The sequence below is a fragment of the Pagrus pagrus genome (assembly GCF_965226575.1).
Source record: "Pagrus pagrus genome assembly, chromosome: 15".
Taxonomy (NCBI): Eukaryota; Metazoa; Chordata; class Actinopteri; order Spariformes; family Sparidae; genus Pagrus; species Pagrus pagrus.
The window spans coordinates 3,242,841-3,265,125 of NC_140199.1; the positions used below are offsets into that span (position 1 = coordinate 3,242,841).

A 22,285-nucleotide genomic window follows, 5' to 3' on the forward strand; every position below is an offset into this window, starting at 1 on the left:
AACAGCCCTCAGGACAAAAACAGGGAGAGACTGAGAGAGAGAAAGACAGAACGACATAGCAGGAAGTCTGGGTAAATAAACCAACTGTGCAGTAAATGCAGCATTGCGGTTCTGCTGTGATATGAGGCTGGCTCTCATAAATAATGTAGCTGAGTGTCGGCCCGGCCTGGCAGCAGCAGCCCTGCGCTGCTCCTCACCGCCGAGGGAAAACAAGGCAAAACAAACACCCAGCGAGTCAGGTCACAGGTGGATAAACACACATCGCAGGGCAGGTATCAGTCTCTACACCAGCAACATTCAACCCCATAACATGAACAAATACAGGAGACAAATACTGCTCAGGAAACAGAGGAATAGGTTTATTTCACATGTATACGACCTTTATATCAGGCGTGTTATGTCAGTTGTTATTGTTTTTGTTCAAACATGTATTGAATCAACCTTCAGCCATTTGGGGACAGCACGACAACCAGCAATCACTCTGGGGAGCCCTGCAGGAAAAGGTTGGGAGCAACTGCTCTATATCTCACCTGTACGCCACCACCAGGCCCAAGACTGCAACAAGATACTGCAGATTTCCCCATGTGAGACTAATAAAGGATTATCTTATCTTAAAAGCATGTTGTAGGTATTCTTATTGGTATCTTAGAGTTTGTAACTACCTGGAAAACAATAGAAGATGTTGATGACTCATCCTGCACGCTGCCTCAGCTCTGGTCAGATAGCTTTACTGGTTGCTAAAGTAACTGCTTGCTCTCGCTAACCAGCAGCCCGACATTAAACATCACCGGACCGAGCTTTTAAGGAAGGCCAGTTGCAGTACCGAGGTGTGTAATGGAGTTTCCTAATAGACAGATACCGGTAGCTTTGATGCTAAAGTCACCACTAAATAACTGCTGCCGTAAAGTTAGTTAGCTCGACCGTGCATTTGCTGACTCAGTGCAAAGTCCTTCCCAAGCTAATAAAACTCCACCAGCCATTTCATACTTTACTTCGTATCTTGAAAGCAACTAACTCAAGTTGATGTTTTCATCCCTTTTTTTTGTGTGATTTTGTTCTTCGATCAATGCTTTTATTTTTCTCTCTTTGCTGCCCGAGTATCAGCTATTACAACAAACAATAGCACCAAAAGCTCAAGATACATCTCCTCCTGCGTCGTTTATACTGGACACATAGATATATAGACATAGACTCTTCCTGTCTGTGTGCTGTAAATCTGCTTGTCTGATTTTGCAGCGAATCAGACCCAGTTAGGGATCGTGTCCACATAGCATTTTCTTCTCTCTTAGTAGAAAAGAAGCGCTGAGATGAAGCGCTGGAGCGATGAGAGAAAGAACGTCTCGTCTCGATGACAACAGTATCTTTGCAACCGCCGCTGAATGATCAACACTGCCCCTCTGCAGTGTTGCTGTTTGTTTTTTATTTGACATCGGGACATCAGAGCACGGATGAGTGCATGACATAATCCACAGGAGACAGAAAGTACAGTGAATATTATCTCCTAGGCCTGAAAAAGAGCGACAGTGACGTCACCAACCCTTTCTGAAAAGTAGAGATTTTCAACTCGAAGCACTCGGAAAAACTGCACCTTTTCTCTGCGTGGCCGCCGCTGATGGTCTTGTTTCTCATGTAGGTAAGTCAGGGCGTCAGTATTAAACGGAGACTGTCTCATAACCAGTTAAAACTCCTTGCACGTGTAAATACTGAAACTTAATTTGCACATGAAAGCAGCAGGGCTTTCTGCATAATGTCAGCAGCAGTGGCGGGAGGGGGAACCACAAACCAACAAGTGTATTTAAGCACAATAGTTCCCTCTGGAACGTGTGCGGATTACACCAATAAAAACAGACTATTATCATCGCTGCTCATAAGCAACACTGATTCCTCCCTGATGACTCAAAAAACAAAACGCTGAGAAAAAATTCTTAAAAAACATTTAACAAGTGAGACAGAGACCGTGGGTTATTACTGAAGAGAGAGATAAGACCCAAAACAAGTCAAGCTGGTGAACTGATAACGGGTATAAACTGTGTGTGTGTGTGTGTGTGTGTGTGTGTGTGCGTGTGTGTGTGTGTGTATGGGACGGGTCAGGAGTAAATATGAAATGAGGCGGCATCTGTTGGGGCTTTAAGTGATATATCACTCCATTCCACTTCGTTTAGCATCACTTCGTCTGAGTTAATTGGTTCATGAGGAGCACTAATTAAGGGGGATGGCCTTGTTTATCGTCACAGCGACGCTCGTTAAGCTGAGGGATCTTCTCTTTTTTCTTTCAGGACTGGTGACATTAACCCACCCTTCACAGCTGTGGGTGGGGGGGTGGGGGATGCGTCAGTGTATATTTACATTCGTCCTCGATGTGGCAAGCTGCATCAAACGGCTTATGTGCAGCAGAGTGAAGCAGCCTGACAACATGTACTGTAAACAAACGTCTGCATATAGCGTATACGCATATTGTGACACACTGATACTGAAAAAAAAAATTACATGCACACACAACCAGACGCAAGATGACGATGTGTCCTACCTCTCTGCGTCGTGAGGCCCAGCAGGTCTGTTTGATTTTCCAAACCACGGCGGCGACCAGCAACAGAGACAGGAAACAGCTGGAGAGAGGACAGAGACATGGGGTCAGTCAATCAATCAATCAGAAATCAATGATTCCTGCATAGAGCAAAGGAAATACGCAAAAAGGTAGTCACAGACTGACATCGTCTTGACCGAATGATGCACCGGACACATGGACAGGAGGAAATGTGGACCGAACCACTAACCCTGGGATTAATGGACAACCTGTTCTAGCAGCATTCGGGTTCAAAAGAGTTAATTTTATAAGTTTTAACTTGGAAAATGTGTTTTGATTGAAGTTGAGTTATCTGTTAGAGAAAAAGGTATAGGAGTACTCCTCCCCTTTGTCAGCAAAAGGACCAAAATGTGTCCCCCCATGTCAACCTGCCATCCTTCTCCACCAGCGTAGGCTAAAGTGTTAAGATTCAAGTCACAGTAACACACAGACGACAGGAGCGAGGAGGGATAACTGCCTGAGAAAGTGGAAAGCCAAAACAGAGCTTTTATAATCGAGGATGGACTCTTACGTGTTCATCCTTCCCACAGGCAGTTCAAAATTAGTATGACTCAGAAATGACACTGGCAATTATCAAAAGTGGTAATGGGATGCGCCACTACTAAACGAAGCACAGAGCGTCGAGCAAATATAGACCTGCCCACTCAAATCTGAGCTGAGGGCACAGGAAACAGTTTCCACTGCAGGGGCACTTTATCATGACAACAGTTATAACGACCTTCTGACGTATTGACAAGTCACCTTCTTACTATACATGCATGCATGTACTGTATATTGTTGGGACGCGAGCGGTCATAAAAACACTAGTAAGCTTGGGTCAACAAGTTCTAGTAAATAAAGGATCAGAGTATGTTTGGCATCAAAATATGCTGAGACCGGCCCAGATATGATCTGTGGGATTGGCTCAGTCTCCCCTAATGATCACTCTTCTAATGCCAATGTTCAAACTGTTGTTGGATGAAGTGTACAGTCCTTACCAAAAACCATTTGCGGTCATTTTTTAGGGATCACTTTTGGAAGTTTTTCCGAGCTCATCTGTGAGCTTCAAAACCTCAGTCTGCAGGAAACAGACCATTGTGAAGGGGTCGTAAGTTGTGTCTGTATCATTCCTGTGTACTCGGAAGCAAAGCATGGATAGCTGACAATCATCTTAAACTAATCGTGATAATATTTTTCCTTCTGTACCTTCAGTCTCAGTGGACACAGTACAGCGAGCAAGAGTTTAAATCTGACCAGGTGCCAAATGCCAACAAATCACCTGTGTGGCCTCACGGGACCTACTGAACTCTGAATACAGTACATACATGTAAATGCCTGAGAGAGAGATGATTAAATACGTTCAGCAGCTGCAACTGTACGATCCTCCACATGCATGTGATAAATCTCACTGGTTGGAAACGATTTCAAACACTTCTGCTCTTCAACCTGATCTCTGGACTTCTTCTGTTTTCTTGTAAAATACTTGACATTAAGTGGACAGGAAAATAAGCATGTGGTTGAGCCGCTCTCTTCTTGGAGGCGTATTTAATCTTTTCAGGGGGCACAAGTCAAAAGATCAGGAGTTAATAACATATTGTGGATGTAGCCAACATTCAATAACGAGGCATTACAACTAACAGCTGCTGGTGACGAGAAATAAACGGAATGAAAAAATAATTACCAGAAAAACCCACTAGAAACATGCTTTCATGCTTATTGTGTCTTTGTAGTTGTCCTAGTATGTCGCTGTCCAGTAATTGGGCAATTTCTCCACATTACAGATCTCTGCTCAGAATCCAGCATCTGCATATAACATCACTTTGTAGTTGTCCTGAAACACCTTCAAGTGTTAAAAAGAAAAAGAGGAAAAAAAGGAAAATCGCACAACCACAATACAACCATAGAGCGATATCTTCACACTAATTTACTGCCCTCGAGCTTCACTTTTTCGGTGAGCGAAGGCAACAAAGGAGAAAGACATTCTCTGGAAATGTGTGGTGAGATACAAGACCGCGGTGACCACAGGCAGCTGGGGATTGTAGGACAGCAAAGGGCAGCGAGAGGTCAACAAGCGACATGATGCTCTCTAACAAAGAACAAGCTCCCATGTACACACTGATACACACCCTCCCACACACACACACACACACACACACACACATTCAAGCCTCAAAGTCCAATGTCTGGAGGGCAAAGTTATCTGGCCAAACACAAAGCTCCTTTCTCAACCAGAACTTCTGACAAGAGCTCAAAACAAGCGCACCCAAAGACCTAACAACAGGAAGTCCCTGAGAAACTGCTGAGGACAGCAGCTCCGAAACAATCCTCCTCTTCATCCATCTGTGTGTGTGTGTGTGTGTGTGTGTGTGTGTGTGTGTGTGTGTGTGTGTGTGTGTGTGCTGTGTCCTCCTGTGTGTCTCTATGTGAAGATGACAGCATTGTAAAGGGTATTACTGCTGTAATGAGCGTGACATTTTCAGACCCAGTCTGCTGAAGAGGCTGCAGTCATGACCTCTTCAGTCCACAGTCGACCTCTCAAGCTGCAGTCAGACGCATCGCCACGACCAGGAAATCCCCTCCGGTGATGAGGACAAGATGCTTATTACTGCTGCTGGATGAAAACCTTCCGGTTTCAACACTCCAACTGCTGAATTCTTCAAGATCACATGAAAAGTTTCCAACTAGACTTGAGAACGAACCAATAAAGTGGATATGTGCAGTTTTAAGAGATGATTCAACCTGTTTCACCTTTACCTCTTCCCTTGTGCTATCGTACCCACAGGAGAGGTAAGGGACATCGTTGTCGGACATTTCTGAGTTTTAGCCTTACTGTTAAATTACATTTATAGCTTGCTTGCTCGCTTAAACATATCTTGTTATACGTTGACATCTTGCTGTGTCAGTAAATGTGGGTAGGAGCTCAAGTTAGCGACCAGAGTTGACGGAAGGATTTTGCATTCACCCGTTCAGTCGGGTTTGTTTTCTGTTTAAATGTTCAAAATTTGTTTTTGTTTTCTTTGATGCCAGCAACACGTTTCAAACAAGTTGGGACCGAAGCAACAAAGAACTGGCAAAGTTGTGGAAATCCTCAAAAAACACCTGTTTACATTCAGCAGGTGAACAGGTGAACAGGTGAACAGGTTCCAGGTGGGATCGAGGCTGTGTATCATTATTCTTGTTACCTGTTACCCGGTTGTAATTTCTCCGTTCACTCAGTTTCAGCAAATTATTTTATTTTGTCTGTCAGAAAGCACTTTGCAATGCTACATGAGTTTGTTTTTAAAGTTATATAAGAAATATAAACTTTAATTTCCACAATACTTCCACTTGCTTGAGCTCTTACCCCATTTGTATACACTCACAAGCTCAACAGGCTGGAAATTAGATATATGCCAGGGTCCCCCGGCCGAATATTCCCCCAAACAATCACGGGAAAGACAAATACACTCTGTAACTCCTCCGAAATGATTTTCCATTTTCCAAACGTACCTATTTAAAAACCCTCCACTGGCTGTGATTCAAATTCAATCAGGCCCAAGATTCCCCATTCAGTCTGTATTACCTCAGCTCCCCCATTAATGTGCCACAGGGCACCGAGCGAGGCCATCCAACCAATGGAGCAGAGTGGCTAATTGTCACCATTACCAAGGCATTAAGGGGAAGGACGAAGGGGGAGGAGGTAGAGGAGGAGGTAGAGGGGGAGACGAGGGAGGCTGGGAGCGTCCTGCGGGTTTGTTAACACTCCTCCGAGCCTCCTGATAGGCTGAGGTTTAAGCTACAGGTAAAAGCAATCGAAGTGATTAAACAACCGGGGAATGTGGGTAAGAACGAGGCAGGGTCCACGTGAGAGTGTGTGCGTGACTATGTGTGACGATGTACTACCTCGTTTATGTGTGTGTGGCTCAGTTTAAACAAACAAAATCCAGACACACACACATGCAGGAGAACACAGTGAAACATCTGAACCCCAGCGGGCAAAAACCTAAAAATCAATAAGCTATTCGTTGAACATGAGTCACAGATAGCACACAATCGGAAACAGTGTTTCAGATCAGCTCTCAGTGTAGAGACGGGCCTTCAGTCTCCTCCAACATAAAAATGATCTGGTTTACGCCGTGAGGATCTGTGTCTTTTTTAAAACTTCATTTCAGCAAATAAGAAGCATGTGATTAAGTGGTCTGAAGCTTGCCTGTGAACCAGATGGCCACTTTACATATCTAAACATCCTAATAAACCTCATCTATCCCACACTGGACTGTTTTCTAAAACTATTCAAGATTTTCAGTTTGAAGGCCTTGAATCAATTTCACATGTCAGGGGAAGTGCCTCACACGTCCCTGTGGACCCCGTGTTAACAGAGCAGCAGCCCGACAGTGACGGACCACCAGTCCCGCAGGCTTCACTCTGCACTCATAGCAATCATTTGCCTAAAACGTTGAATCTAAATATTTTATTTACATGCAAATTGTTGTTTTTCTATCACGTTGGGTCAGTGTGAATAAATCAAATAACAAAGTCTGATTCAATTAGATGAATGCAGACTTCCTGTGTGTTTATTCAGTTATTACATGTAAAAGGTAAAGAGAACTTCTGTGTCAACAGCTGTTTATTATTCAAGTGTTATACATAAAAGTAATGCATTTTCAAATTGGTTATTCTGTCTCCTGTAATAAATATAACATCTAGTTATTTAATTTCAAACGCATCGCACTGAACATGACAGACAAACTTTCCATTAAATGTGACCCTTGAAGTTTCCTCTCCCTGTGAAGATTTTCATGCTGCTTGTCGCAGGAACAGAAACAAATATTTCTTCTCACAAGTTAATTATTTGTACTAATATTTCACTGACTTGTATTTGATGTTGTCTTCACCGGCAGGTTCCTGGCTTCTGTTTTAAGGGGGACACCCACAAATGTCTCAACCCTGGAGCTTGAGTTTACTTCTGCTGTAGTGATCATTAAAAGTGTTACACACTTAATTGCGAGCGCTGACCACTTAATTTGAACTATTTTGTGATTTTTGGGTCGGCACCCTGTAGACTCATAAGAGTTTCAGGTTGAGCGGGCCGGTTCTTTTGTTTGAGAAGCTCTTCTCTCGCTTTGAGATGAAAAGCGAAATGATTAGGAATTTTATAAAACAAAAACATCTTTATAAGAAATTAAAAAGCAGGAAGTACCAGGATAAAACGTTGTTTTATTCAGACACAGCGGTGAATCGATACGTTTCTTCCATGTAGGAAGTCCTAGTTGAGTTTTGTAATTACGTAACACTTGCAGCTGCTTGATGGAGAATCATGTTCTCTCTGGTGCTCAAGAGGTTTTTAGTTCTTCATTGTGTTTTGAGTTCTGCTACTTCTGTCTGATCCGGTTTCTTCTGTCCTGAAAGAGGAAGTTTTCTACAAGTTCTAGTCACGACTTTCTTTTTTGTTCTTCTTGACTTTTCACCCATTTTTCTCCTTTTTACTCCAGTATTTTTCTGGGGGAGGTGTTTTTTTTTTCCCTTTTTTCTTTATCTGAGTCAAGGTTTGGTGGTTTGGGCTATATGCTGTAAATAAATTCAAGCCAGAACCACCAAACAGCAAAAGGTCCAAACAAACAGTGTTCTGAGTTGTTTAGGAAAACATGGGCTGCTCCGCCTCTTGGAGGAAAATAAACGTATACTCCTTGAACTGTGGAAGCTGAACTTCATCCACGTCGCTCCTGCTCCTCCATGTGTAAGAGCCTGTGGGTTTTGCTGTTTTTTTTTGTAAATAATGAAGCAACTCAAAAACCTGAAAAGCTGCAAACAAATAAAAGATATTTCTCGAACAAAAAGACTCAAATCTCCGCAGAGAGACTCATGGTGGAAGTGAACGTTAAGAGGGACGGTTATTTTGAAATGAAGTGGGTGAGCTCGGGGAGTCTGATGAGCCACTTAGTGCCGAGTAGCTTCTCCTCTGTTTTGGGAAAGAGAGGGAGAGGGGAGAGCGAGAGGAGAAATGGATTGCTAATCAAGCGAGCGAGAGCTGGGAGTAATTGGACAAAGCTGAACTGCGGTGTCACCAATTAGCATTTGAGACTGTGGAGAGCGGAGACATAAACGCTGTTTAATTATGGCCATTTTCCTTTTTTTTTCTTTCCTTCTCAAAGATGAGAAAGAATACATGAGGAGGATGGATGGAGGGGGAGGAGGAGGAGGAGGAGGAAGAGGAGGAGGAGGAGAGTTTTAAACTTTTCAAAATCTTTGTAGACGGAGATTTCAGAGCTAATCAGCGAGACACAGGAAGGAGCAGCTGGGCCTCATTTTCTGAAATAAAAGTCAATATTTAATAAAAACACATTAATATATCCTCTGGGTCGTTACAGCAGCGAACTTACACTTTAAATTATGCCATTAACAGCAACACACTAACAACAATGACGATGGCAGCAATGAAATTATGAGATTATGCCTCAAATACATTTAAGGGGGAAATTAAATTGCTGACTTATGAAATGAATTATTATTCAAAAGGTCAAAGTATTTATTCCTATAGTTCATAGTCCAATCCAGACCACGATCTCTTCCTAACTTTAATCAAGGGCTCATGTTACTTTAGCTGCAGTCGAGAAGAAAATACTCTTCAACTTCATCCTCTGAACTTTGTGTAACATCAAGCGACTAAACAAATGAACCTTGAAACACACAGAGTGAACTGACAGTCAGTTTGTTTCTGTATGAACACTGAGCTTTAGCACTGAACTGTTTGCAGATACTCATTCAGTGTAAATGTTTCTTCCTGATAATGAAACACAAAAAAACCTCTGCAAGCTTGTGTTTCCTTGATGACAGACGGAGAGATCATTGGATACACAGCGCAGGTAAATCTCCAGTATCTCATTTCAATTACTTCACTCCTGCTGCATATCTTTTCCCTCTTCTCTTTCTCTTCCCGGTGCCAGACTGCATCTCATCACTGTGCGTTCTGCCTACAGGCTACCCCATCACACTCACACTCACACACAATGGGAGAGTCATGACTCAGGCTCTTTGGCACTCTGGTTCCTGACTGCATCAGCACAGTGGAGCCAAAAGAATGAATTACACAGACCCACACATACCTACGTAATGTAGATGCACAAACATGAGCTCATAAACTTGCATCTCTGACATGCTCAAATGCTATAGTGTAGAGTTGATATACGGCCGAACAAATCCTGGAGAAAGACCGGCAGTATGATCGTTCGTCAATAGAAACGCGTGACCAATACTTTCATCTCTGTAGGTCGAGCTCCACTCGCCTTTCTACTCCTGAGAAAAGTATCTGGCTCTTTTGCTGCTTGTTGGCACAGACTGACCATCGGGAAGTTTAGGATTTTCCCAGTGGGTCTGGGAAAATCCCTAACCCCTGGCATTACAGTCTACACCAGTCAGACCGACCCCGCGAGATGCAATGGCCATCCCGATGGCAGTGGGCCCTCAGCAGGAGAATACGCAACACCATCAATGAATCGAGGAACGTGAAAAAACGCTGGGTACGTCAACTTGGCCTCCAAAAGTCCCCAGATCCCAATCTGATTATCATCAACGGGACAAACCGGATGAAGTCCGATCCAAATTAACGGCTTTTTCATGACCTATCGCATGAATTACACAGATTTTCTGTTTTGGTTTGTTTGGTTAAAAAATGAAAACCATTTCCTTTAAACTTTTCTTTTGTAGTAATGCTTCTTTTACATTATTTAAATGTAGGGGCCTGAATACCTTTTCCAGCAGAGAAAACATCAACATGACTTATTATATAACGAGGGCAGGAAATAAACAACAAGTATAAAACGTCCTGTAGTTGTAGCACATAACCTTTTCTCACTCCGAGTCTGGTGCAGTTCAGAAGAGAACAACCCATAAACAGAGCAGTGACTAACACACACACACACACACACACACACACACACACACACAAAGTCAACACCGAACTCTCCCGGCAAAACTTGACGCTGTCCCCTACTGATGACATCATCCCTCTATGCTGGCCTAAAGGTCGCTGATGTCCGGAAGCCGGCCGTGGGCACTAAAATGGCTCACTTCCTCACATGGCTGCACAGTGACACAAACACACACAAGCACGGACACACACAGCGAAGGAGGGCGCATACGTACATATACAGGAAGCAACCTGCACACACACACACACACACACACACACACACAAACACACACTCGCCCGGTGTCGTAGCTGAGTGGCAGGATCTTGCCTGAAGACAGCAGACTTCATTCCAGACTCCTTCCACCAGAACACCCGCTCATTATATCCACTGTCTGTCTGCATGACGAGCTGTAACATAAACGTCTCTCACACAGTCCCGAAAAAAAAAAACACTGCTTTGTCTCGCTGTTTGGTTTCCAGTGGACTCAATGCGTGTGGAAACTATTATCTATTATTGGAGATGGAGTCGGAATTGCTTTTAGGAGTTCAGTATTGATTCTTAATACCTTTAAGCTTATTAAGCATCTATGTTATGACATAAACAACACCCTGCTTCAGACAGAGAAACAGGAAAACATCTAAACACACAACAGGATGTTTCCTCAATCCTCTTTTGGCCATCGAGCAGCTCCAGGACCAGGTCATCCAACATCCTCACTTACTGCCAGTGGTTTCTAGTCATGCAGATAGTTTTGCTACCACACCACAAGCAACAAAACATTCACTGTCATTACACTGACCACTGTTCAGTTTCCACTGATGTATAAAACCGCCTTCAATCAGCTCAAATCCTGAGCAACCAAGATTGGATGTTCTAACTTCGGCAGACACACAGTTGCTTCACTAAATGCTCGACTGCGTCAGGTTTGCCAGGATATAATCCTTTAAATGTTCAGACGGAAAGCCGATTGCATGTCCACGTGCTAAAGATGTTGCTAGCAACAGACGCCTTACCTGCGTGTGTGAGTATGTCTGTTTGCGGTTGTGTTGCATCTCGGCTCCTGACTGACCTCAGAACTCAAAACCCAGATAGCAAAATTGAAGCAGACCATTCATCCGGCCCATATACCGCGTGGAATGATTTATCCGGTTCACTCTTGGCCGACATGTGGCTGCGGTGCGGCCAGCTTGTGGCTCAGTTCTGGCAAACAGGAGTGGACCACCAAAGTGTTCCACGCAGTATATGGGCCGGATGAACATGTCTGGTGTGGGCCAGATCTGAGCCACAACGTTTCTGATATCTGGGAATTAACTCAACTGATCTTGCAAATCCACCTCCTCAGGCTTCAAACTATGCGCATGTTTCCGAACCACCGTGGTTCAGACCAATCAACTTATGAGGAGATGTTGTCAGCTGCAGGCTACTTTAAGATGTGAAAGCCAGCAAGAGGAGAGACTCTTGGTCTAAATATAACAATGGTGGCTCCTCAAGGGGTTAGCGTAGATGCTATAGCATCAGTTATATCAGAACTGAAGGTATATCTCATTGAAAGAAGAGCAACAACAGCACTGAGGGCTTCCCTCAAAGGCAAAGATGTGTTTGCGCTTGTCTTGACTGGCATCGGTGAGAGTTTGATTTACAAACAGCACCCGCTGGTGGTTTGATTCTAGTGAGGGAGTGAGTAGGAAGTAGGAAGGTCTAATAACCCAAATGAAAATGAACTGGATGTTACTAACTTGGTGACTTGCAGGTCAAACACTGGGCTAAATTTGGTGAAAAGCTTAAGTAATTTTAAGCATAAAAATTCAAATAGCTGCTACTAAGTACATGTTGAAAGAGAGCGAGTGATTAGGATAAGATTATTCATTAACCTGGACGTCTAAACAGCCTTTGCTCAGTTTTAATCTACAGTAGATAATTTGACCTGCAAATCACCATACTGTAACTGCACAACAGCATCTTTTTTATCCCCTGCTCTCTGTAGTTGCCCCGTTCCTTCTGGTTGTTGCTGTACAGCAGATGCAGAAGATCGTCAGAGCCGTCGAGGGTTAAGTGTCCTGCCTGAGGCTGATGCCACCTACTGTAACTCAATGAGTACAGGTTGTGGCCCAGTTGTGCGAAGAGCCTCTGGGATCTGTACTGCGGACCAGCAAAGCCCTGTGAGGAGCAGCCTGATGCTCTGCAGCAAACACAATATATGTACAGTAAATATGACAGCCAGGAAAAAAACTCACCTGAAGAAGGTGACGAAGAACTGCACCAAGTCCATGATGCTGTTGTGCTGCGAGAAGGCAATCTGGAAAAAGGACAGACCAGAGAAGAAAAGGCTGAGCATGAAAAGTTAATACAGATGGTGAAGATAAAAATCAAAACAGACTTCTGAATATTTATTATGAATACCTGCTGTGTGTTTGTAAACACAGTGGTCCTTTATTTTAATTATATCTCAAACATGACAATTACCAATTGCAATTTCCCAGAGCCTGACATGACATCTCCAAGAGCAGCAAATCCTCATATTTAAAATGCATTTATGCTCAATTTATTGTGAAATGTGTAAACACAACCACAGTTGACAATATCACAATTACATAAAATGAGACCTACACAATGACACACACACAAACCTCCAGTTCGACCTAAATGAGAATGAGTTTCTTTTACATTTTCAGCCTGATATTTACAATAAATGACTTATTATGTCAGCAGTCATTTTCAGTCTATACTCAATTATGTAGCTCCATCTTACCCAAAACACAGAAAAGCAGAAGGTTAAACAGGTAATGAAAAAGTAGAATACATGAGGCCAGAGGTAAACGATGAATAGTTTTGAATAATTGCATATTTTAAAAAGGAGCTGTATTATTTTATGTTATCTGTGTGTTTCTCACAAAGCAACCAAAACGCACCAAGATCAACAAGCCCTTACGCAACCTTGCTCTCCTCACACATGTGTTACGGCGCATCATGTGAAACTGATGCAACAACTGTGCATGAACATCTTTCTTACCTAAGGCCAATGTTCAGAGCTCTTACATAAGGCCAACAATTTCATTCCTGCCAAACACATTCTCGCATGTTCTCTATCTCCTTTTGACACACACACTGAGCACAATGCGAGCCATCACCCATATGGTTTGCAGGTTATTATGAGATTAACCTGTGAGAAAAAAGGCTTCTGGCCTTTTGTGCTCTAAAGTGTTTCTGCAGCACTTTGTTCAATTGAACTCCGACAAACCCGCTGGATGTTACAGCACCACTAAATCCACTGACTGCACCATCCATCATCGCAGGGTTTTCTGCACTGGGATGCTGGTGCAGTGTGTGGCCCTCTGCTGTCCTGAGCCACAGATCTGATACACTCAGACATCCTGCGGGATTATTTTAAAGGGTCAGTTCACCCACATTCCAACAGAGGAAGCATATTTTTTTCATTTTTTCATTTCATTTAGTCCTTGTGGTTAGTCATGCAGACAGTTTCTGGTTTAAAGAGTTGAGATCTTAAGGAACCTGCCTCAACCCAAATACAATAGGGGAAAATAAAAATGTATTTGTGCTCTTCAAAGCACTGAAATATTACATTTGAAAAGCTAATATCAACTAGACTTTCCAGAAACAATATCTTAGTATTATTACAAATTAATTGGAGTTCCCAAAGTAGTTTTTTATACCGAGTCTGTCATTGTTTCTTATTAGCAATACAATTTATGATATGAAATCACATTTCTAATTAATTCTGACTCACAGTAATGACACATTTTGTGGTACGTAGGTTGTCTTGTAAGTTTGTGATTCATTGTTATCGCTTCTAAGACGTCTAACAACTAAAAACTATTTGAACAAGTATATACCGTCAGGGCTAAGTGGCAAAATATGCCAAAATATTTTTAATGTTTTAGGTGAAATTAACCTTTAAATCCAACATATACTTTTACATATGTTTTCCATGTCACTAATGAAGGGGACACACGGCACAAAAGACACAAACAAAATGTTTTTCTATGTATATTCAAAAGAATACACATTCTACTGTATGTTGCAACATTAAAATATAAAATGCAACTGTATAAAAAACATATTTCCTCTTGTTTCATCAGCAAAAACACCCACACATTGCTCACAAATCACTCCAAAAACCTCTTCCTCACCTCTCACCTTATCTCATCCCTCTGCAATCTGTCTTCATCATCAGCTGTGTGTGTTTATCGTGTGTGTTCACCTGTTTTCTTTTGTTTCTCAGAGTATGAGAGATGTACCCTGCTGTTTCTGAACAAAGTTTTGGCCCTCAGCTATGAAATCTTCTTTTAAAAAAAAGCCATTGTTGTTAAGAGGATTATTTATTACAGACGTAATTGATTTTCCATTCACATTTCTGCCCTGTAGGAACAAAACAGCGCAGAGTTGCTGTTGTCTTGTTGGACAAGGTTTCTGAGACAGACAGACACAGCAGAGCGAGGTACTTTAAGGTCACTGCTAACCATAGCAGATAATGTAGTGGTCAAGCTCAAGACCACAAATGGACCAAGGACAAAGACACTGAAGTGTGCAGATACCAGGAGAACACAACACTTCAGAGACCCAATGTGAGTTCCTAAAAGTGATGTTGCATGTTTCACCATGTGTTGCTGAGTTAATGTCACAGACTTAGTAACTCAACTTTGTGGTGGCGGCTTGAAAACTCAGGTGCAAGACAGAGCTTCAGAAAATTAAATTCCTGTTGAACAAATGGTACAGAGAAGAAGAAAAGTATCAAGTGCTAGTCATAGAAACAGGCCAAAAAAATGTCCAAGGCTGTATTGCCGTAATAAAAGAAGGGACAAAGCCCAGATCAATGAATTGCAGTGGTATTGATTTTTAAGGATTTCCTCATATTCAAGTTGTAATGATCAGGTTGCAACCTTGTCTATCTGAAACAGTGATTAAATTCAAAAGGTCCCGTATTGTTTTTTTTTTTGTTTTTACTTATAAAGCAGGCATGAGTGCTTGTACTTTATAACGTGCAGAGTGGGAAGACATGATGACAGCTCTCAGATTACTGTGAATGAGGACATCAGTTGTAACATTTTGTTGTTTACTAGACATCAATGTCAAGTAAGTCTTTTGTCTTAAGTGTACAAAACTTCATATTCCTAATTATCCAGCTGTAATTTAACTTCAGACGTCTTCACATGATGAGCTGTTTCATAAGAAGTCAACTCTGTCTGGAAGACCTGCACTCTTTTATTCATTTGGACACATGTATATTTCATTTTAACTGACTTTAAAGTCTCGCATTTTCCTTTATGAAACTTTAAAACAATGTGAAACTGGTACATTTGAGGCCGCTAATGTGCAAATTAGCATGTGACATCATCTGATCCTCACGACATATGGTCTGCCAAAGCGAAAAAGATCCTTTTTAAAAAGGAGAAGGACCCCTGAGCAGCACTGCAGCTAACAGGGACTATAAAGTATTAAAACAGTGATCACAGGCATCACAATACATTTGACAGCAATATATTTCAAGCATGTTCAACATGGGGATACCTTTAAATGGCCCCTAATAGCCGGAAAGGCTGTTTCTTTGTCTTTGGCGAATCCCTCTGAGACTAGTCAGGAGGAGAGAGAAAGAAATGGGGCAGAATGGACTTAAGAGGTTTACCGGCATTTGTGCAGCAGGTAAAATGGCCTGACAGTGAAAAAGCTGCAGAAAAGCTGATTTTGCTCCAGAGGGACGCAGCATTAATACAGGCATCAGGGAGAAAAGAGCCTGGCTTTGCATTCAGGCCTCCCATGCAGCAATTTACATCATTACCCCCTGACAATATAAAGACTTATTATGGATGTACACACACACACACACACACACACACACACACACACACACACACTCTAACTCACAAAAGAAAACAGAAAACAACATACATGCACATATACTGCTAGTAAACAGATAAACATGCATCAAAATGAATGTAACAAAGAGCTGAGACGCAAAAACACACAGTGGACAAACTGTGAACATTATACTTAATATGGGTAATTTATAACGACTTCGACATACTGCTTAATTTATCTCTCCCTGACACACACACACACACACACACACACACTCACATACACACTTTCCAGTCCCACAGCAACTCCAGCCAACAGCCATCATTTCAATTTACAACAACTGCAGTCGTTAAAAACAACTATAATCAATAAGCTGTTTAGACCACACCCTTCTCTTCCTGATCCACAGCACTGCAGAGCCACAAACACACCAGCCTGACCCCATTACACACACACACACACACACACACATATATAGACCTATGCATGATGCAAGCTTAACATACACAATTAATGCACAAATTACCATAAACATGTAAAACTTAATGCAATACTCCTGAATGTCTGCTTTAATTGGGTAATGTTCACTCCCAACTGAGACTGTGTGATAGCGCTGGTAAATATATTCATGGTCATTTCAGAAGCTACAATTTTCATTTGTTTAGTCAAAACAAATTAAATTCCATCTCTCAAGAGAATTGATTTATATTACATAGAAAAAGCGGTGCAGGGTTTCACCGTTTCATTTACATGTCCAGTAGAAGTCTGCAATTTTGGAGGCAGGGATTGATGCACACTGTCCCAATTTGGGTTGTTTGTTGCCATAGAAACACTCGCCACTTCCTTCCAAACTTGGGTCAAAGTAAAACGATATCTTAAATTATTTACTCACCCAGGTTTCTGTCTTGCTAGGATAAATCACTGTCTACTACTGTGCTGTCCAGTGGCTCAAACAACGGAGTTTTCTGGATATCTGAGCGGGTCAGAACATGTATACACTGACACGGCTGGTGGGATCCCATCGCAAGACGGTCCCTAGTTTAGGTCTTATTTTGCACTCTGCATACTCCTGAGGGAAATATCTGTCTCATTAGCAGCTAAATGCTCCACTAAGTCACCAGCTAGTCTCCAACTGTGTCTGTCTACGGATTCCTGCTGAGCAGGTGGTGTACAGTGGGTTTTTTAAGAGAAAGCTGTTGCTTTTTCCGAAAACAACTGTCTGATGTGGCAGAAAACGACACCGCGGGAGGGCTGAGAGTGAACCAAAACCAACCAATCTCATGCCTAAATGACTGAATAGGTCGATTGTCAGCATCTCCCAAAACAACACGGCCACTGCAGTGTAACAGCGACACACATACCACACCTTCGTCGTACCACACCACTTCTACTTACGTACGTGACGAAACTTCACTGCGTTGGTAAGTTGAAAGGATTCATCACAAACAACGGTCTCCTGAATGAAAGTCTAGTGCTTGTTTAACCTGATCTTCCATCCCTGCACCTGCTCCCTACAGACTTTCCACTCTTTAGACTACTTCTACTACTACAACCATGGCCATAGTAGTTATTACAGCAGCAAAGGAGGATGTCAGTGCATCAGAGGTCGGAGTCCATGCTGGACGTCAGGAGACTGCTGTTCCTGCCCGGTGTGAAACCGGAAGTCAGCAGCGAGTATTTTTAGCTTATTAACGTGGGTAACTTGCGGCAGGTGACTAACTTGAGTTACATATGTATCAAACAATTTTTTTAACCCAAACCACAGTCTAATCCTAAACCTAACCATGTAGCTCTGTTGCCCAAACCTGACTAAACTGCATCTGTAAGTTAAAGGTTTAGTACGCCTGTCGCTGGTACGCTGCAACAGCCATGTAGTTCTGGGTGTCATCGGCGTATTCAGTGATTTAGGTTTGTGTATGTGTTGTAAAAAAAAAAAATTCGATTATCGTCATGTTTGTGTTGCTCGGATTGCGTCAATCAGCCCTACAAGTGTTACACTGGTTCAGTTGAACCATTTCAGGTCTTCCCCCGGCTTGTCTAACATGTGACGAGTGAAAATGAGTCTTCCTTCTATCTTTACTGCAGAAATGGACCAAATCATTTGTTAGGCAGCAAAACATTATCGGTGGAACAGAACGTAATGATGAAGAGCTCCGACAGTCTGAAAAGATAATGAAAGTCTCCTTATTCTTAGTGAGGTTTAAAGAAGAAATATCTTTTCACCTCTAAGATTTAAATTACTTCAAAGTTGAGACAGAGAAGTGTGACTAATGTATGAGACCAAGTGTTTAATGTGGAGATTTGAGCTTCTGCAACACAGCGTGATGATTGTATCTGCTGATACAAAAGGTTTTTGGAGGAAACGCTGCGGGAAAGAAGGAGTCAGACAAATTACTACAAATGGGAATTCTCTTACAGACAAAGAAACAATGAAATAACTGCAAACACACAAAACACAGCAGCTGTTTTCCTTTACTATAGAATAAAATTGTTTTGAGATCAGGGGTCAGCTGACTGTTCAGGGGCAATACTTTTTTAATCTTGAAGCTCAAACTGCAATTACCACAGGGGGAGAGTGTGCGAGAGTAAGAGGCTGAGGGAGGAGACAGAGGTAAAAGATGAGAGGAATGACGTAAAGAGGACCCCAAGGACCTTGCCACTGAAGTCCAGTCATTACTGAAGGACTACGGTGGCCCTCTGGGGACAAGTCCACAAGCTGTGACAGCAGTGGGCTGCCTTTTATTTCCCTAACCCTGAACTCATGGCTGCTTGTTAAAACCTGAAAGGAAAGAAAGTGTTTGGCAAATCAATAAGAGAAGGGAGAGAAGAAAATGAGGAAAAAAAGGAGAGCAACAAAGTAAGGAGAGAGCGGGAGAGGGGGGGGTATGAAGAGATGAAGAGATGAAGCAGAGAAGAGAAGCTGAGACAGAAGATGAACGGAGGACAATGGTGGGTGAAGTTAAAGCAGCAGGAATCAGATCATTTACTCTTCTCTCTTAATTCTCATCAGAGCTGCAGGCTGCTTATATACAGCAGGTAGAAGGAGTAGCTCATAGCTACAGCTGTTTAGAGGAGCATTCGATTTCCCCTCTCCATAGTAGGAATAACATGGCTGCACCAGATTCAGTAGATATGTTTTTGCTCTTGAACTGCTGTCTGTCACCTACTTGTGATCTAACATGGAACTGTAGGGCAAAACTTGGATAAATTCAAATTTGTACATGTCATACTTATCATATCAACATTTCTTCAATATCATATCATGTCAGATTTTATGTATACAGTATGAGCTGACTTATCAGGAGGAGGAGGGGGTGGTGGTAAGCGATAGACAGCGGTTTGAGACCCATTCAACCAGATCATTTTAGTGGCCATCGGGACAATTTCCAACCATCTTTGGGGCAACAAAACTGGATATTTTTAACAAGATGTCGGGACTTTTCGTGTATTCATATCAACAAAACCAGATGTTTCAAGCCATCCGACCTATCCTAACCCGAACCAAGTGGTTTTTGTCCCTAAACCTAACCAGGCTTTAACCAAATCATCGTCACTACATAGAATGAAAATTGAAATGCAAAGATACTTAAACATGCCAACACATCCATGTGACATACAAATTTAACATCTGTGGTTTGCAGAAACGTACAATGCCAGCATTTATTCTGGGGATTGCAGACTGAGTGCCACCACTCAAAAAACAGCAGTAGGATAAGTCTATCTAATCACTACATAAAAACTAAGGATGAATAATCACCAGTTCAACCTCTTTTCTGACAAAGTGATCAATGTTTTCTGTGGCACATACGAGCATTTTTTGGTCCAACTACACAGAGCCGAGCAGATGTAAGGTAGGAAAATGTATGATAGTTCCATCAAATCAATAATTGTGCTTTAATTACAAATGATTCCTTAAAATTACATTTTTATGCTCAATTTATGTATGTAATTCCCCTAAATGTAGTCATTACCCCTCTGAAATTAATAATACATAACTGTGAAATACTCATCACATTAGGTAATTTCCTTCCCTCACTTCTCTGTTATGAAAGGGCAACAGAGCATTGTGAAGACTGAAAAACACAATCTCACATATTACAGCCGAAAGTATATCCAGCGCCAGATTTCAGCGCAAGATATAAAAAATGAAACTATATCAAATTCATTCTGGAGTGAAGAATATTTTGAGGCAGTTTTACAAACATTTACAAAAAAATGTAATGTTTTCAGTTGACTTTTCATTCTTCTTATTGTGACTTTGGGTAGATTTTGTTTTCTCTCTCAAATATATAGGCCAAGGAAACGATGCAGGACTATATTATACAGTCCTCTTAGTGGAGCTCATGTGCCCTGCAGTATCTGTATCTATTAGTTTTAAGCCTACAATAAGCAATAATGTTTAGGACATGCAAACATCAGCATGTTAACAAATGTAAATATAAATTTCCCACAGACTGAAATGTGTTTACTGCACACTCTTCCTCTCTATTTGCATATTCATGGAGCCCTAATGACCAAAGTGAGGCAGTTTTCGAGTGCCGTCTCCACCTACATGGTATGTAAATGAGTCCAGCTCTGCCATATGTGTGCACTTGTTGTCATGAGAGCTCACAGATGTAGCTCCTTTTTTTAAACAGGTGCTCAAGATCCACTTGTGCATCAATCTGCAGCTCAAACACGAGCAACAAACTGCTGGAAAAAAAACAGCACGATATCATCCAGGAGCAGTCAGAGAGCCTTTCCACTTTCCACTTGTTAGTCTGATTTCCAGATTTTTGCTCCGTTTCATTTCTGTAATGTGATCTCCCACGTTGTCATTTACAATTATACCACTCACTAATCAGAAACTCTGTAAAGTCAGATCAAACAGTCAAGTGACAGTGTCAGAACTGCACGTGACACAAGGTGTTGTGAAAAAGCTTCTACAGTAAGTGTCTCCTCAAATAAGATGTGAATAATGTCTTTCTGCAGTTCACTGCTGGATAATATCACAAGATCACAGGACATTTTGTGTTAATTAATTCTTTACAAAGAAGCAAAAGATTTAAAACAAATTACGTAGTGAATTCAAACTCAGCTTGGTGATGTTGTGACTATCTTAAGGGAAAGTTTGCGAGCTAACTGTTAACATGCTATTGATAGCCAGCCACAAATACCCAATGCAGCTGCCATTAGTTTAACAATGTTTATTTGAGACATCGTGCCATCACATCCTGTTTTTCGCCTGACTGCACACCTTGCAGCGTCTCTTTTGTGGACCTCAAATCAGCACTACAAAGACAGAACTGATCAGTGGTGCAAATTTATGTCACCTAAGTCGACCTGCTCTCTCTCCTGGCTCGAGTCACTAGCCTTAAGCTTCAAACTATGACTACCTACATCTCTAGAGTCGGCTTACATTATCACATATTATGAATTATGGACTGTTATTAACCTTGTCAAATGGTCACAGTTTGGTTACGTTTAGGCACAAAAACTACTTGGTTAGCTTTAGGTTTAGAAAAGATCATACTTTGGGTTAGAATAACTACATTCAGTCTTGTCACGTCAGCTACGTCGATTACGTACATTCATTTACTACAGTATGCTTACTTATTAACGCTGGACTCCCGCTCTTTCTACTACTACACTAGAGGGGCACTTCAAGATGTGACAGTAGAAGGAAACCTAGAAGCACGAGGCCTCTGACCAGGCTGCTGTATTAACGAAGCGGGAGTGAGAACGGGCTGCAAAAGCTCTGCACGGATTTACTTTCCTTCTGATCGACTGATTACCAGATTTAACTGCAGCACATTGATCTGGGTTATAAATGCTATTGTGACCAGGTCGTAACACGTATTCCCACACGACCGGTCTAATTTGTCCTGATGATGCTGATGACTGCAGTTGACTTCCTGTCTGGTTAAATGGGCAGCACTCAACCTTCGTCTTCTCTTCCAGCCTATGGAACATAATACTGGCTGAATGAGATGTATCTGATAGACACTGCCCCTCCTCTGTGTGTGTGTGTGTGTGTGTG

The 22,285-nt window shown here is 42.0% G+C and overlaps 1 protein-coding gene across 3 annotated transcripts in view; it reads right to left on the minus strand.

Annotated features, from left to right (window-relative positions):
- Positions 1 to 22,285, minus strand: part of atrnl1a (attractin-like 1a) — a 247,352-nt gene that overhangs the window by 105,635 nt on the left and 119,432 nt on the right. For all 3 annotated transcript variants that reach the window (XM_084375615.1, XM_084375614.1, XM_084375613.1), the window contains 2 exons: positions 12,687 to 12,748; positions 2,528 to 2,606 (listed from right to left, as the gene is read on the minus strand). In XM_084375615.1, coding sequence (XP_084231741.1) covers positions 2,528 to 2,606; positions 12,687 to 12,748 — 141 coding nt within the window. The remainder of the gene's footprint in view (positions 1 to 2,527; positions 2,607 to 12,686; positions 12,749 to 22,285) is intronic.